This window comes from Chenopodium quinoa, unplaced genomic scaffold (assembly GCF_001683475.1).
Source record: "Chenopodium quinoa cultivar QQ74 unplaced genomic scaffold, ASM168347v1, whole genome shotgun sequence".
Taxonomy (NCBI): Eukaryota; Viridiplantae; Streptophyta; class Magnoliopsida; order Caryophyllales; family Amaranthaceae; genus Chenopodium; species Chenopodium quinoa.
In genome coordinates, this window is record NW_018744239.1 from 12,357,820 (window position 1) to 12,375,025 (window position 17,206).

The 17,206-nt window shown below is 40.0% G+C and overlaps 1 protein-coding gene across 2 annotated transcripts; it reads right to left on the minus strand.

Annotated features, from left to right (window-relative positions):
• Nucleotides 1-9,975: 9,975 nt before the first annotated feature.
• On the minus strand, nucleotides 9,976-16,655 carry LOC110694514. 2 transcript variants are annotated; one of them, XM_021871704.1, is made up of 8 exons: nucleotides 16,456-16,655; nucleotides 14,230-14,320; nucleotides 12,560-12,969; nucleotides 12,290-12,490; nucleotides 12,103-12,195; nucleotides 11,896-12,012; nucleotides 11,419-11,805; nucleotides 9,976-10,198 (listed from the first exon to the last, which is right to left on the minus strand). In XM_021871704.1, exons 3-8 carry the CDS (start codon nucleotides 12,938-12,940, stop codon nucleotides 10,163-10,165), a joined length of 1,215 nt encoding a protein of 404 aa, XP_021727396.1. In that variant the 5' UTR covers nucleotides 12,941-12,969; nucleotides 14,230-14,320; nucleotides 16,456-16,655; the 3' UTR covers nucleotides 9,976-10,162. The 2 variants fall into 2 exon arrangements, with proteins under 2 accessions (XP_021727396.1, XP_021727397.1); XM_021871705.1 differs by having other exon boundaries at nucleotides 16,452-16,655.
• Between the last annotated feature and the right edge of the window lie 551 nt (nucleotides 16,656-17,206).

The window sequence follows — 17,206 nt, forward strand, 5'->3', positions numbered from 1 at the left end:
CTCGAGATTTGGGCCTCTGGATAAAAGGAGGCCTTCTCTCTTTCAGGTTCCATTATGTTTTTCCACGTGTCTTCTTCCTATTGGGACACGTGTCGTCCTTTAATTGGGCCACGTGTCACTATAGGATTAGGCCACATGTCGGGGTCATTTTTACCCTAAATATTTTCCCTTCAGAGTGGTTGGTTTGTACTATATGGGCCACCTTCTTTGACTTCTGCTCATCCGAAGACCTCCCGATACTGCTGGGCTTTTTGAACAATTTTACTGAAAGGGACAAACTGTACCGTCTACCTGGATTTCGGAAGCATCCTTTGGGCTAATTGCCTTGGGCTGTTTGCCTGATTATAGTTTGGACTAAAGTCTTGAAATCAGACGGAATGGTGCCGCTTGTCATCAGGTGAGACACTTGTCTTTCGTATTTTCCGGACCAATGGTTTTTATTCATTGACATGGCCGTTTATTTTGACGGTCCGTCAGGATAATTGTACACCTTCTCCTTCTTTGTTGACGAAACGATTTTATAACCGTTTAAGCTTCTACGTTAAATTTTTGAAAAGGAGACGTTTAGTCTTCGGGGCGGGAAAGGTAAGTTTACTATTTTTCCCTATAAATAGGACTTGTTTGACTTCATAAAAACACTTTTGATTTTTGTGTTTTCTAGAGAGAAGCCAGAGCTTTTTGAAAGAGAAAGTGATTTTCCTCCTTCATCTTCGAGAGCTCCGCCATGAGATTGCATTTTTTGTTCGTGTTCTTAAGTTTGCCGGTCAAATTATTAAGATCTTCAAAGTCCCTCAAGTTTTCTACTCGTACAAAGGTAACCGTCTGCTTCTTCTTTTGCTTCTCCTTTTTCATATACGAACTGGCACACCACTCGAATTCGTCCGTCTCTCCTCATGAGGTCGACCGTTCGCCTGGGACTAAGGAGTCTAGGGTGGACGAAGACAACTCCTCTTTACTTTGGAGTGGGTCCATTTCTAATACGTACCAACTCACCCCACCTATTCTTCTTTGTCCCTACAGTTGCACATGGCATGTACGAGAGGTACGTATGACCGGGAGGCAGCAAAAACGGAGGTGGTCGCATAACCAATCATGTAGTTCCCTTTAATCCAAATGACACGGACGCTACATTCAGTGGTAGTGCGTGCTCTATGGTGGAAATCACTGCCACCTCGCTTGAGCAGAACACACAACAAGTTCCCCCTTCTCAGTCTTCAACCAGGGACTCATGGAGACCAGGGAAAGAGATGCTATGGCGTCCGACCAAAATCCGAAACAACGCCCTTCACAATATACCAGCTCGGTCTTGATGTTCGAGCTGCTTTCTTTTGAGAGACCTCCTTCTTCAATCTTGGCGGACAAGAGGAGCGTCTTGCCAAAATCCCCAACAACACTCAACATAAAACACCAACTCGGCCAGTCCGACTGGGCTGCGTATCTCTAAGAGGCCTTCGATAAACATTCAGGAAGACGCTACTAACGCGTCCGACCTGCCTCCTTATGGAAATCGGGTAGACGTTGATGAGATGAGAAAGGATAAGGGTAAGAGTCACTTAGTGTTAGAGAGCACTGTAGTTGTTAAGCCAGGCTAAGGCTCGAAGGGAGGCAGCTCGGCCGAAGCTGCTGAATTGGACAGAGTGTTGTCCTCTGACTTTGGTTCGGCAAGGAACGCCGAACCACAAGCTACAGAGCAAGAGGCAGAGAACCCAGACGCTAGACCAGCAGATGAGAAAGCTAATACAGTCAACCTCAATGACCCATTTTCCTGCACGGTTGGCGATGTAGCCTTCGCCTTCCTTCATGACAAATTTGAGAAGTTCAAGGAATTTCTCATGCTTGGGAGAGGCTACCATATCCTGCCACTGAGGCACTCTAACTCGATGGCCGTCTCAAATGATGAAGGGGCTCAAAGAAGGAGCTTCAATGTGTATCAAGCCGCCTTGGAGGTGGGCCTTCTCTTTCCCCTTCATCCATTCGTAAAAGAGCTGCCGGGGAATACGACATTGCATTGTTTCAGCGAACAGCTGGGCCAACATTGTTTCACCCCTAACTTCCTGGTCTTCTGCGAGATGCATCATATGGTGCGAAAGAACGCCCAGACGGACGGCTGGTTCATTCTTAATACTCGTTCCGACTACTTAGTAGTTTTGCACAAGCCGTCCAAATGGCGCGCTTGGAAGCATCGTTTCTATTGCATCAAGACCAGTAACAAGGAGTTTAACCCGTGGATGAACATGCTTATGCCGAGCCTCTTCAGCTCGGACAGGGTGATCACAGGCTGACTAGGCTGCCTGTTCACTCGGTCTATGCGCACCAAATTGACTATTTCTAGGTGAAGAAAGTGTTCATTAACGGGAAGCTGGTGTCGTGTTGTCTAACCGGATCCCATTAACTGACTGGCTTAGGGATCCAACGTTTATGTCGGCGTTCGACTAATATCGGAATTACCCTTAAGGTGGAACTTCGTGACTTAACTGTCCGAATATCTTTTGCTTGAAATATATCCTAACTCTTGACTTTTTTTTTCTTATCAGACGAGGCCATGTCGAATCTGGACAAGGAACAAAAAGGCGAGACGGACATGTCTGAGTTCCAGCTTGAACGCTACCGGCTCCTTCGACAGAGCTATGAGGCGCCCAAGGAGGTACTGCAAGAAATGGTGTCCTTCTAACAAGTGTATTATTCTAATAAAGGGTTCAGAATTATTACAGAGCTAATTCTTCAGTAAGGTCAAGTGATCAGAATGCCTAGGTGGAGGCCGCTTTCGATCAATAATATTAAGGTATAATTAATATTACAACTTAATCTTAACTGAACGCTTCGGGTCGAACCCAATCGAACAACCGATCCGAGACGACGAATTAATCCGAAGGATTCAAAGAGTCGTCGGAGTTTTACGAACACAGCCGTCGGATATCAAGCCTAGGGCGTCGAAACTAAGCGTCGCAAAATCACAAGCAACAAGTACGAGCGTAGCCGTAGCATCACATTGGCCTAGTCATGTGAGTGCTAGGCTAGGCTAGTTCATCGCAAGCCTAGGCGCACCATGTGTGTGCTAGGGGCGCCATGTGTGCTGGCAGCACCATCGCAGCAACGTGCTTGCGTGTGTGCGTGCCTTCGCATGGCATAGCATCACCATCGCACAACCCTTCGCACAAGCATTGCACCATCGCAAGTGCTAAGCACTAGCGTGTGTGCCTTCGCACAGCTCCTCGCTAGCACACCACCAAGCATAGCATGCTTGTGCGTGTGGCTGGCGAGGCAATGCCCAGCATGCGTGGTTCGCTAGCAGCACGCATGCTGGCTGTGCGATGTGTGTGCGAAAGACTGGGGCCAGCACTATGCACCAGCCAGCAAGGTAGTGCGTGTGTGTCTGTGTCGGCCAGGCAGCAGCACTACGCTAGCAGCGCCAAGCAGCCCAGGAGCACGCAACCCGCATGTGCTGGGCGTGCTAGGCCAGTGCGTGCTGGCACTGCTTGCTGGCTGCCCAGCCTTGGTGCTAGGCGCCAGCTGGCAGCCTTGGCAGCCAAGGCAGGCTGCCAGCCCAGCTGCCTTGCTAGGTGGCGCATTGAGGTGTGGGGACCAAAAGCCTCAAGGCTTCCCTTGGGGAGCAAGGCAATGGTCCCCCAAGGGACATGGTCCTCACCTAACTCTCTCTATCCTTTTGCCACTTGTTGCATGGTGATTGCTTTTGATTAATTATTTAATTTAGAATTAAATAAATTATCACAATTGCACATGATCTCACATTGATCATGTACAACGGGTTCAAGTCCCCATTCCCTATAAATACCCCTTGAGTGGGATTTTGGGAATACACACTTGAGTAGAACTATATAGGAATCTCCATTGTTGAGAATACCTTAAGTTCGTAAAACTCTAAATTTTATATTTTGTTCGGGTCTCGACTAACCTTCAGGACTTAGGACGATCGGGTCGGGTTCGAGGGTACGAACCGTCGGAGGCCTTGAATTTGCGAGGTTGAAGTAAGAGCTCTTTTAAGCGAGCGAAGCACGCATCTAGGGTATAATTCTTTATCCCTTCTTCTTTTAATTATGTATTAATTATATTTGCATGCTTTAATTGCTTTAGTTATCGGGGCGGGTCTTGGTGGGTTTCCTTCCGCGTAGTGAAGGTCACTACGAAACCCTACAGCGGTATCGGAGCCACGCTCCTTTTAATTATTGCAATTATTTATTAATTATGGTGTTTTAAGTGGATTTAAATTCTGGTTTTGCTTTTCTAATTAGATTAGAAGTACGTTTTAAAATAGTTTTAATCTCGTATTTTACGATTTTTGGTCTGGGAACTGGGATTTTGGCTCAAAAATAGTGTTTTTTGGGTGGAATCGACGTTCTGAATCATTTTCAACTCTCTTTGCGGGCTGTCCAGAAGCCAAATTCGAACCAGAAATCCAGTTTTTTTAAGGGTTTTTTCGTTTTCAACGAAAATTTTAAATCTTTTATGCCTTGATTAATGCAAGCATGTTAAGGGTAGATTAAATGCATTATTGCATCTCTAATCTACTGCAATTTAAATATCTTTTAAGCATGATTATGGAGTTATAATATGTGCTTAAGTTGATATGTTCTTTTTCACATAAACTTGTCTTTCACAATTATGCAAATAAATTGCATTAATGTGTGAATACTTGTTGTGAATATGTAATTTTTAAGTTCCTAGTATGTTAAAGATCTAATCTTTAAATGTTTAAATGATTGGAACTTTAATCCTAAATTCCATGTTGAACTAACTTTGAATTTTTTCATAATTGGTTGATTAAAATCCTCAAAGTTCAAATTCTTGTGATTATGTTGATTAATCTTCATATTGGAAGATGTAATCTTATTATTATACACAAGTTCAAAAGTTGGAAAATTTTCATTGGATGATTAGTTTATTTTTCCAACTCCCTATTTGTCAAATCCATTATTAATTTGCATATTGGTTAAATTAATTATGGACATAGCTCTTTAAATTTTAAGCATAAAGAAAGACCTAAAATATTCCAAGGTAATTTTGGAAATTTAGGCTTGTGCACCATTAAAATTGAATTTAATTAAGTTGGACTTATTTTGTTTTCATTTTACCCTAAATTAATTCTAAAATAAATTTAGATTAATTTTACGTCGCACGTAAATCGGGATTAAAATCCCGAAAAAAATGCACGCAAATCGAGGCAAAACCCCAAGCGTCACCAAGGCTAGCCGGGCTGCCCAGCAACCCGCATGTGGCTGCCTATGGTGCGCACAGGGGCCATGCCATGATGCTGCGTTGCTGTGTGGCGAGAAGGTTGTTGCGTGCTGCCGTATTGCTGGATGCGTGGCCTTAGGCTGCTGAAGGCTTGTGCGTGCTGCTGGGCAACGGGGCAGCAAGCCCCAGCCAGCTAGGCCACTGTTGCCTGCGCCAGCGAGCAGCTAGCATGCGTAGCATGCTGCTGGTGCTGGCTAGCAGAGCATGCTGCGCTAGGCGTGCTTGCTAGCAGCCAACACCACACGCAACACTAGGCTGCCTAGCAGCCATGGTGCACAACCCGCTAGGATACGAGTGGGCGGTTTTGGCTTAATTTCGGGCTATGTGTTTTGCGAAATTTTTTGCTGTTTTAAAATATTTATGTAATTATTTTAACGAGGTTGGACATCGATATTTCCGGCTCTTGCAAAATTTTTTATTTTGACAAATTTGGGTTAACCGGCTTAATTAATTGGATTAATTAAGTTGGATGCGGAATTTAGTGGGAGCTTAGCTAATTATGTGAACAAATCGCACCTTAGTAATACAAAATTTATTAAACAACTTTGACTAGTTTTAATTAGGCGCGATAATCGGATTAACCACCTAAGTTAGTTACTAGTTTTGCGTGTTTACTTGTTTTATCTCGTAAAATGCATGGGCCATTCACAAATAGTGAATGGGTGAATGAAAGATTGTTTCAAAACAGGTTATTGAGAAAATGGCAACTAGTGGGACCCGACTAGGATAGAAAATACGGACTGCGTTCCGTTATGTATTTTTGTAAATCTAACTACGGTCTGCGAACCGTTAAGTATTTTAGTACTTTAGATTAATCTTAGTCGTAGTAGCTAGTAATTTTATTTTGGCTAAGATGTTTCAAGACGGAGTTTCAATGAAGACAAGCTAAGATGAAGGCCCTTGAAGATTTGAAGATTTGAAGATTTCAAGGGGTCATGCTAGTTGTTAAATGCGTCAAATTTATGCCTTATATATATATATATATATATATATATATATATATATATATATATATATATATTGTTGTTATATATATATTTGAATGATAGATGCATGTCTAGGATTTCAAATGTTGCGATGATTAGTTAAGTTCACTTAAATCAACCAACATAGAAACCCTAGGTCCCTTAAAATATTGAGCTAAAATTTGTCGTTCCAAGAACAACACTTACCGAACTAATGCGCGTATGTGATGGGCTACGCTAAAGCGAGGCATCACTACTTCCCTAGGAACGTAAGGTATACTAGGTATACAAGTTGTCTTGGTTAAGCTCAACGATCGATATCAGTAAGGAGTCCTTAGATGTCGTGGTAAAAGAGATAAAATGTCAAGAATGCATTAGATGCGACATTTTATCAAACCGAGAGTAGCTTAGAGCTATTAGCAATTAGATTGCTTACCTTAAGATATTTAATGTTAATATAAGCCAAAGCATGCTTAACCATTTCTTGATCTTTAGGATCTCGGAATCATTTTATTCTCGCCTAAAGGGACAATATTAATGCGTGGATAAAATGCTCAATAAGATTGAAAATTTGCATGAACGCTTTTAAATTTCAAACTTATTGATTATATGAATGGTTTTTCATTTCAAATTCTTTCAATTGTAGAACAATGTCTGCAAGTAACTCAAAATACAATTCTATGTGCCCGAAACTCCCCAACAAGTTGGCATTTGGCCTTAACTTGGTCAACTTCAAGGAGTGGGAGGAGGAACTCAGGAAAACTCTTCGAAATTGTTCCTTGGAGTACACTCTTGACACTCCCATTCCAAGCTTCTTCTTTAAGGGGGTCATGACCGATGAGGCTCATGAAGAATGGTCTTCCAACTGCAAGAAAGTCTCACGACTCATGGCCAATTCCATCATAGAAGATTGGAAGGAAAGCCTTTCCTCCTACCTTCTGGACATGTTCCTCAAAGCCCTTGAGGACATATTCAATGTAAGAGTCACCAAGAGTGACAATGGCAACTATGATGGACTCGTGTTTGATTTAACTAGGTCACTCTCAAACATGAAGATAAAGCCACCGAATGTGGGTTGTCTTGTTAAGGAAAGGCGTCGGCTTTGGACAAAGGTCTACAATGCAAAATTGAGACCCGACATGCCCCTCCGACCTCATGTGCTTGGAATGACTAGGCACTTCAAACACATGTAGCTTGTCGGAATCTCATTGGAGGATGAGATGGCGAGGCATATCTTGCTTGCTTCGCTCCACTCGGGCTATGATGCACTTAGAGTGCATATAGCTGCGGGAAGGGAGACACGCTCCTTAATGGAGGTGGTGCAACTACTTAGCCGAGCCACCGTTTATGGAGTGACCGAGAGGCCCTTGAGAGTAAGGAGAAGGGAGTTCAAGAAGGTCAAGGCAAAGATGCGATGCTTCTATTGTGGTGGGCAAGGTCACTACAAGAGAGAATGCAAGCTCTTTCAAAAGGAGGAGAGGAATGGAGCATCTGCCTCAGGTATCTTCCTTAAACATTTGTGAATTAAGCTTATCATAGGTATTATTAGATACCAAGTATGACTCACTTTATGTTGCCTTGTCAGGGACCAAGTGAGAAGCTTATCAAGTGTACGTGCAAGGAAAAGTAGACGACGAAGATGGTTTTTCGGTCGTGCTTGCATGCACTATTTTGTCTATGACATGTAATTAAACTAATCTTAGTTTCATCATGCTTTTGAACATACTATGATCGATCTATGGTGTTGGACACCTAGTTATTTTGAATGTAAGACTTTGACAATGGTTGTTTCAAAATTGTCTTGCAAATATATGTTCAATGAAAATTGCATGATTTTGACATATGATTAGACAAAAGTTGATACCACTACTTAAACTAAGACCACTAAGAATTCACCTTCGTCAACAAACATTAGTAGATATGGCTATGTCTACCTAATGTCGAATAAATCTGAATCTTTTGAGAAATTCAAAGAATTTCAGAGAGAAGTTGAGAATCAACTTGGCAAGAAAATTAAAGCACTTCGATCGGATCGAGGTTGCGAATATTTGAGCCATGAATTCGATGATCACTTGAAAGAAAATGGTATTCTTTCAGAGCTGACACCTCCCGGAAGTCCTCAATGGAACGGAGTATCACTACTAGAAATAGGTCGTTTTCCGAGGGAATCGTTCCGACGGACCTAAATTACGTTGGAAAATCCGAACTTTCCGACGGAATTAGGGTCTGTCGAAAATTTTCGTCGGAAACGGTTCCTTACGATGGAAAATCCCTCGGAATCCTTGCGACGGAAATTATTTCCCTCGGAATAATAGGCTTCCGACAGAATATTCCGTCGGAAAGTTAGTTTTCCTACGGAATTTAAATCTGTCGGAATTTTCCTACGGAATTTTCCCTCGGAAAACCTAAATATAAATCCGTCGGAACTTTCTAATATATAAAAAAAAACGGACATTTCTAAGATTTGGGAACCCTAATCTTCTCCCCTTCCGCCTCTTTTCCCTATCTCTCTCCTCTCCTCTCATGTTCTTACTTTCTCCCTCCTCCTTCCTCTTCTCTTCCTCTACTTCTCTGATCTCCTCTCCTCTCCTCGATCTTCTCCCTTTTTCTCTCCTCCTCCCTCTTCTTCTCTGATCTCCTCTCCTCTCCTCGATCTTTTCCCTTTCTCTCTCCTCTTTCCTCTTCTCTTCCTCTGTGATCTCCTCTTCTACAACAACAACAATCAACAAAAGGGGGTCGCAACAACAACAATCAACTGCAACAAGCAACATCATCAACAAGCAACATCAATTTGAATGTAATTATAATTGTGTAATTATATAATTTTTTTGATTTTCGTTGTATAATTTTCGGTTTTTTGAATTTTCGGTATTTTTTAAATAAATTGTGTTAATATAATTTTGTTTTTTAGTTTATTTCGGTTGTTTAATTTCTGATTTTCGTTGTTTAATTTTCTGATTAATTTGTTTGATTTTTTGCGTTTATTTGGGTGAATTTGTTTTTTTTTTTGGGTTAATTTGGTTTTATTTGTGGGTGGTGGTGGGTATGTGTGGGGTGGGTGGGTGGTGGGGTGATGGTTTGCTGTGTGTGTGTGTGGGGGGGGGGGGTCTGTGTGGGGTGGTGGGTGTATGCACTACTACATTTAAGAGCTAATACAATGGCTTTTTTTGTTGTATTAGGTGTCAAAAACCGTTGTATTAGACCTAATACAACGGTTACCAACCGTCACATTTGCAAGGGTTGGATTAGGTCTAATACAACGACTAAATAGACCTAATCCAACGGATTGAGCAATCCGTTGGATTAGGTAGATACCTAATCCAACGGTTTCTTCAATCCGTTGGATTAGGTTCCCTTTTGTTTTTTTGGGAATAATTGGACCTAATCCAACGGATTGATGAATCCGTTGTATTAGGTATCTACCTAATCCAACGGATTTTTCGCCCAATCCGTTGGATTAGGTCCTTTATTTTTTTTTACATCCGTTGTATTAGCCCCCTTTTTTTTATTTTTTATTTTTTTATTTTTTAATACTGTTGTATAAGCCCCCTTTTTTTAAAAAAAAAAAAAAAAAAAACCGTTGTATTAGACCCTTTTTTTTTTCTTTTTGTTTTTTTAAAACCGTTGTATTAGGTAAATTTTTTTTAAGTCTATAATAATAAATATAAATTATATTAGTATATTTATAATTTAAATAAACAAAGTACATATAATATATTTTCGTTGCATTACAAAATAAATGAAGTACATATAATATATCTTCGTTGCATTGCAAAATAAACGAAGTACATATAATATATATTCGTTGCATTACAAAAGTAAACGAAGTGTCAATACTAACTAATTATAAATAAAAGTTCACTAGCTAATTAATTAACAAACGTTTAATTTGAAAGCTCTCTAGAAGTTGCAATAGATACATAAAATCAACATTAGTCCTTACTTCATTCATCCTGGGGTAGCTCATCGTCATCAACCACCTAAGTAAAAAAAGTAATGCATAAGCCACAATACCAACAACAATAACACCAATTGGGGAAATTAAAGAACGCACAACAACACACAAATCAGTCATTAAAGTACAAAATATACAATAAGAGAACAAAAATCAGACATCCTTGGCAAGATATCATAATTTTAACAGTTTTCCACATCCAATGGTAAGTGGAATCAAACAAACAAAAGACATCAAAAGGCTATATCAACAGTTTGAGATAATGCTATGTTTAAACAGCTCGAAGTTGTTAAATACCAGGAACATATTAATGTAGAATGCTGTAAAGATTTAAGCAATACTTGTATGCAGTATAGTATTTTTACAAGGGCCTCGGCCCCCTTGGGATAAAACAAAGCTTCATCCCAGGCTAAGAATTACTTAGAGAGATTGATTACTTTCTGACAGAAAGAAGTCATCTTGAATATTGGAAGATAAATAAAAGGGGAGAGACTGACTATCATCCAAAGATAAAGGTTTTATGAGATTCCTCAGGAATCCAAGTTATCAAAATGGAAACCCACTTCCAGGATTTAATACATCAAAGAGATAAAAATAGAAGTTAAGGCATTTTAGATGTCTCACATGGGAGACAAGATCCAGCATAATGTGATCAGCATACGACATTAATTATCGCACACCTGATTGTTATGCTCGGGGAATGCTAGAGGGAGATAAGGAGTGGAATGATGCAACTTATGAGGCGTCTATATGGGCAAACTCAGCATAACTACGCCAGCCCCTTCTATAGTAGGCAGGCAGGCAGGTAAGCAAGCAAGCAGGCAAGCAGTCAGGTAGGCAGGCAAGCTTTCAGTCAGGCAGGTAAGCAGTCAGTCAGGCAGGTAGGCAAGCAAGCAGGCAAGCAGTCAGGCAGACAGACAAGCTTTCAGTCAGGCAGGTAAGTAGTCAGTCAGGCAGGTAGGCAAGCAAGCAGGCAAGCAGTCAGGCAGGAAGACAAGCTTTCAGTCAGTCAGGCAGGTAGGCAAGCAAGCAGGCAAGCAATCAGGCAGGCAGGCAAGCTTTCAGGCAGGCAAGTTAAGCAGTCAGTCAGTCAGTTACTTAGTCAGGCAGGCAGGCAGGCAGTCAGTCAGGCAGGCAAGCAGTCAGTCAATCAGTCAGGCAGTCAGTCAGTCAGTCAAGCAGTCAAGCAAGCAGTCAGGGGAAGTTTAGAAATTAAAGTTTAGAGCAGAGAAGTGCAGATTATACCTGATTAAATGATTTTGAAGATTGTCCACTTTGGGCAGTATTTCGATTTGGTGCACTAGATGCATCATGCGGAGTCAATTGCTGTAGAGTACTAGGAACCACAAGATTAATCCCAGGGTTCACCTCGCGAATCGAATCCAAAACTGCAGCGGTGATGGTAGGTGCAATTTCTTGGACTAATTGTGTTTTTATGCCTACCAGGAATTCCTCCGGGAGTATGTAATTTGACTTTGTATCTTTGTTCTTCAAATCACTCTTCTTCACACCCGAGCCACATAGATGCAAACGACTTTTGCGTTTAGGAGGTGGAATCACTTCACTGTAAGGGTCATTGCATACATTACCATCTTCTTGTGATTGTGCTGACTCCAAAGCATCAATTTTGTCCTGTTTAGGCAAACATAGTAATATGTTACTAATTATCGAATAACTAACAATATTTAGGCGTACAATGTTACTAATTATCGAATAACTCACAATATTCTCTTTTGCTTTTTCAAAGCTGCTAATGTATGTCCTTTCAGCACTTCTTTTTCTTGATTCCTTGTAAACCTTTGCTTGAGAAGGTTCTTTCTTGTCGGGATCTTGTTGTTGCTATATATATGTGAATCATAATATATGAAATTAGAATAATAAAAATATATGCAACATGCCTATAATTTAGATTTTAAAAAATGTACTTACCAACTCATGGCGTAAAATAGCATATGATTTGCGTCCCAAAGTGTGCATATCATCTAACATTAGACGATTGCTTTTGTTGCTTTGGCTAATTGCCTAGGGAAAATCGGAAACCACCATTTAATTCAAAATTAAACACATATTAGATAAAATTATTCGAGAGAATTAGATTAGAATCAATATACAGTACCTTCGCCTCATCGGTATGCCAATATTGTAGAAGATCTAGGAACATCTGATCGGAGATTGTATCTGGATAATGTTCCCACTTTAAATCATCCGTATCATATGCATAGAAGTGTTTCTTCTTGATTTGGCATTTATAATATTTCCAACTATTTACAGCATCCATCACCCAATTTAACCCGGCATGGGGGACCATATACTTCTCCTGTTCAAGCTAAAACATCAGTAACGTGTGGAGGTGTACGTGTAATGCAACAGTATCATTGTATACTACCTGGACATAATCCAATATCTTATCAAGTGTCGGTAGGCTAGGAAAATTTCTGTAGTTAAGCGGTGCAAGTTCGGAATCCCTTGCCACTGTTCCCAGAAAAAACTTGAACTCTTGCACAATCTCCTTAGTAGGTCCAACGACTGACCTAATGAGTTCAGAACAATCACAGGACGCTCCTCTCTTGAACGTGCGTGAACTCTGTGGAGTATTGTTCGTCCTCGATGTTTTTTCCTTTTCGAGGACAATTGACTTGATGTTTCTTTGATAATGACAAGTTTGACATGGACAACAAATTTGATTTCCTTGAGACTTAATAGCAAAAGCCCTTTTGACATATTCGTCGACTCCTTGTTCATATTCATCGCTCCATTTGGCAAACATTTACCAATTATTAGTTCCACCTTCCATTCCTTAGGGTAAAAATAGAAATTAACAGTGTAAATAGGTGCCAAAGGATAAAGTCACATAACCTGTACAACTCTCATTATTTTTCATGGAGGTGTTCTCGTGGAGGTGCAGCACAAAGGTTATTAATGAACTATATAACTCTATCCCAGGCACTAAATACACCCCTTCTAGATAAGGGAGTGTTATTGTCAAACAGCTAACATATAATGCAGGAAAATTACCAAAACACAAGATGAACACCAAGCTAGCCTATACTAATATAGTGTGTAAGCAAACTCAGAATTAATGACAGGATACAGAGTTATAGACATTAATTGGGTTTTACACATATTCCCTACATAAGTAAAGATTAGAGAGCTTTAAACACAAAAAATTAATGGTGGCCAAGGGAACAACGTTGCACCCACAGGTCGGACTTAAATTACATACTGTCCATTCTTCATTAAATCCAAGGGCCTTAAATCCAAAAGAATTACAAAAAAAAAACATTATTTGCATCAAAAAAAACATCGTAACATTCCACAAAAACAGGGCCAGTTTAAAATTACATTGAATACAAGACCCAAAAAAAGAAAGTAACATGTAAGCAGACTTTGAAGATCAAATGCTAACTAAACGCACACAACACAGGTCACATGCAAAAGCATACTATGCACATCAATACCAAAGAAAAGTAGACAACACCACCCACAACATACACTCAACACATGACTAGTTCACAAATCCAACACAGGCACACATCATCCTTGCTGTCAAGCATAGCAAATAACAATGCATAGAATCAATCAGATGTTCATTGCCACCAACAACCTTAGATGAAGAACTAATCTAAGAAGTCCTAAAGAAGCAATAGAATAAATGGATCTTTTTTCCAATTCTATAACAGTTGCGACATCTAGCGATCTCACACAACATCCCCCATTGTAAGTTGATAAACAAACCCAAACTGCAATCGGCATAACCAGAATGATGACAGAAATAACAAATTTCAAGCAGACTGGTTAAGCATGTGCTCATTCCAATATCATTTCCTGGTTGGAACTTGTAAAAAAAAAGTTGGCCTTTGAGAGTTCTAACCACAATCAGCAATTATTTATAACAATAGTACAAACATCCATAACATGCAGATATCCAATTCAAAATTTCAAATTAGCCAATAAGTTGCATTTCAACTAAATAACAAATTGCTGCAACCAAATGGAAATGCTTTAAAAACTACCCCTGCAAAAGAGAATTTAGGGAAATAGAACAAGCAGCCTAACCTTGAGTAAGGGATGCAAATGACCACTTTCAGGTGGAAGACCTTTAGCTTTAAAGTTGTATTCTTTGAGTTCCAAATCCTTCCAGGCACCACTGAGATAACATGCCAGCATTAGAAAGTCAAACAGCAGGAAAAAAGTAACTAAAACCAAGCTCCCGCCACAATGTCAACAAGTCATAAAAAGTTTGCTCATAGCAACACAAGAACAGATTACACTCATTACAGAGCACCAAGGCACAAAAGGCTAATTGGTAAGTATGCCAAAATTGGCGAGAGGGTATGTCACAATGTAAACTGTGCAAAGGGATCACATGACACAACAACTTCACAAATGGAACAAGGCCTGAAGGCCAACAGATTTTCAAACCAATTCATCACTGAAGCTTAAAGATCACCACTGGAAATACCATCAATTTATCAGAGCAATACCAGGCTTATGCAATAAATGCCAACATGTATGTGTGTGTGTGTTTATGTTGCATGTCAGCTAGGTGAGCTAACCATATCCAATTTGTGAAGATAGAGAAATGTGAGTACAACACAATTAGAATCAAAATACAAATGACTGAAAGCTAGTTTGAATATGCACTTATCAGACAGTAACAAAATTAGATGAAAATCAGACACAAGCATGCAGTAATCAGTTTAGTTGTTCACTTACGCTTAGAAATTCAAATATGCACTTATCATATCCTCTCAAGAGTATGAAACTACAATTACTGAACTAATTTACAAAAAGTGAAGTAGTTTCTCCGAATGGATCACTTAGTTAGAGAATGGATCACTTAGGTGTAACAACAGCACACAGGGTTGCGGTTAGCTAGCAAATCAATCACTTAGGTGTTGATACTTGCTACAACACAGGGATTCGCAGCACAAATCAATTAGCAGATCATGTTAGTGTGGAGATAACCCATTTCTGCTAGCCTGTTATGATCATAGATATCTGCTCATGCAATCCTCAGGTTTCTAAGAAAAATGGGAAAGAGATATTTGATGTTGACTGAATGTTCTAACTACAACAGAAATGCACCTATCAAGCACCTCCAAATCATCATTCCTCAATTGATAGAAATGTGAGTCTAAATTCAGGTTTTTCCTCCAGAAAAGAAACTATGTGTCTATGTTAGATGTCGAATTTAAGTCCATCCCACAAAATTACTAAGCACTTAAAAGATAGATGACTTCATATTACAAAATCAACAATGGCAACAACAGCCACTAAGTAGTACCTATTACAGTTTTGATGGGAGTGTGGAGAGGTCTACATTGATACGACTCCACCGGTAAAGGCATACCCTCAGTCGTAATCAAGAAACAAACAGAAACTAAAAAAGAGACTCCACCAAGGTAGTGTTTCAAACAGGAAGTCATGTCTATTTTCTTCTAAACAGGTAGTCATGTCACTCCTAGTTGACATATATTTAGACCCGGAAAAGCACGGCAGCATTGAAATTGCTCTTCACATTATAAAATGGGAGTAATGCACCACGAATAGAGAACATCCGTAGCTGCAGGCTGAACATTGCACTGATGCAAAAAAATAACCTTCGAAGAAAATTCTCCACTTCTTTCCACAATACTAATAATTCAGTTCTCCACTTGTTTTCGCTCTTTAACATTTCACTTTAGATGTGGCAGTAGTACTAATAAAAATTGACCAAATTCTCCACTTCTTTCCACAATACTAATAATTCAGTTCTCTGCTTGTTTCCATTCTAAACCCCCAAAACTTACAGAACCTTTCATTTCATTCATTAATTTTTTTGAAGTTTTCAACTTTATTCTAAAAGAAAGAAAAAAAAAAAAGAAGAAAAGCAAGTATGGCAGTTGTAGAGATGGTAGTTTCAGCAATGTTTAAAGAAGTGTTGGAAAAACTGGTTTCTGAAGGAGTGAAGCAGTTCGCGAAGCTAATTAACAAAGGAAAGAAATCAGCTAACTAAAATTTCACAAAGGACTTTTCATTGGTGACATTCAATGGGAGATAACTAAAATTTCACAACAAAAATCAGCTAACTTCAACAGGTATATGTCAAGTATTCCCAAATAAACCCCCAAAAAAAATTAGGGTTCATGAATCGAAAAACCACCCCAACAACCACCCTCAAGCAAGCAATCAGCCACATGCAACATTCGAACAAATCAACAAATCTAAATCCAAAGATTCGAGCAATCAGCCACATGCAAGGTTCAAACTAAAACTAAATACAAAACAAAATCAACCTACCTCAGATAGAGATTCGAGCACAGCAAAACGAAACGGCGAGGAAGGAGAACGAAGCAACGGCGGCGGCGAGGGAGGAGAACGAAGCAACGAGCAGCAGCGAGGGAAGAGTACGAAGGAACGAGCAGCAGTGAGGGAGGAGAACGAAGGAAGACTGCTGAGAAGTTTGGGAATTGGGGTTTCAATTTCATTTTTCAATTTCATTTTTGGCTCTAATATTTCAGCATTCCCGGTTTTTTTTTTTACTCATCCGTTGTATTAGGTATTATTATTTTTTTCTTTTTATTAGTAATTGGGGTTGATCCATTGGATTAGCTATAGTGATCCGTTGGATTAGCTCCAACTGAAAAATAAAAAAAAAAATTTCCGGAACACTATCCGTTGTGTTAGAAGAATAATTCGTTGGATTAGCTCATCTAATACAACAGATTAGTTTATCTAATACAACGGTTAGTATAAACCGTTGTATTAGCCCTGTTTTAGTGTAATACAACAGATTAGCCTTGTCTAATACAACGGTGTAAAATTAGCCGTTGTATTAGCTATTTTGTACCGTTGCATTAGATAAAAAATGTAGTAGTGATGGGGGGTCTGTGTGGGGTGGGTGGGTGGGTGGTGGTTTGTTGTGTATGGGGGGTCAGGGGGGTCTGTGTGGGGTGGTGGGTGTATTTGGGTGTCTGTGTGGGGTGGGTGGGAGGTGGGTGGTGGTCCGGTTTTGTGGGGTGGGCAGGTGGCGGTGGTGGGTCTGGGTGGG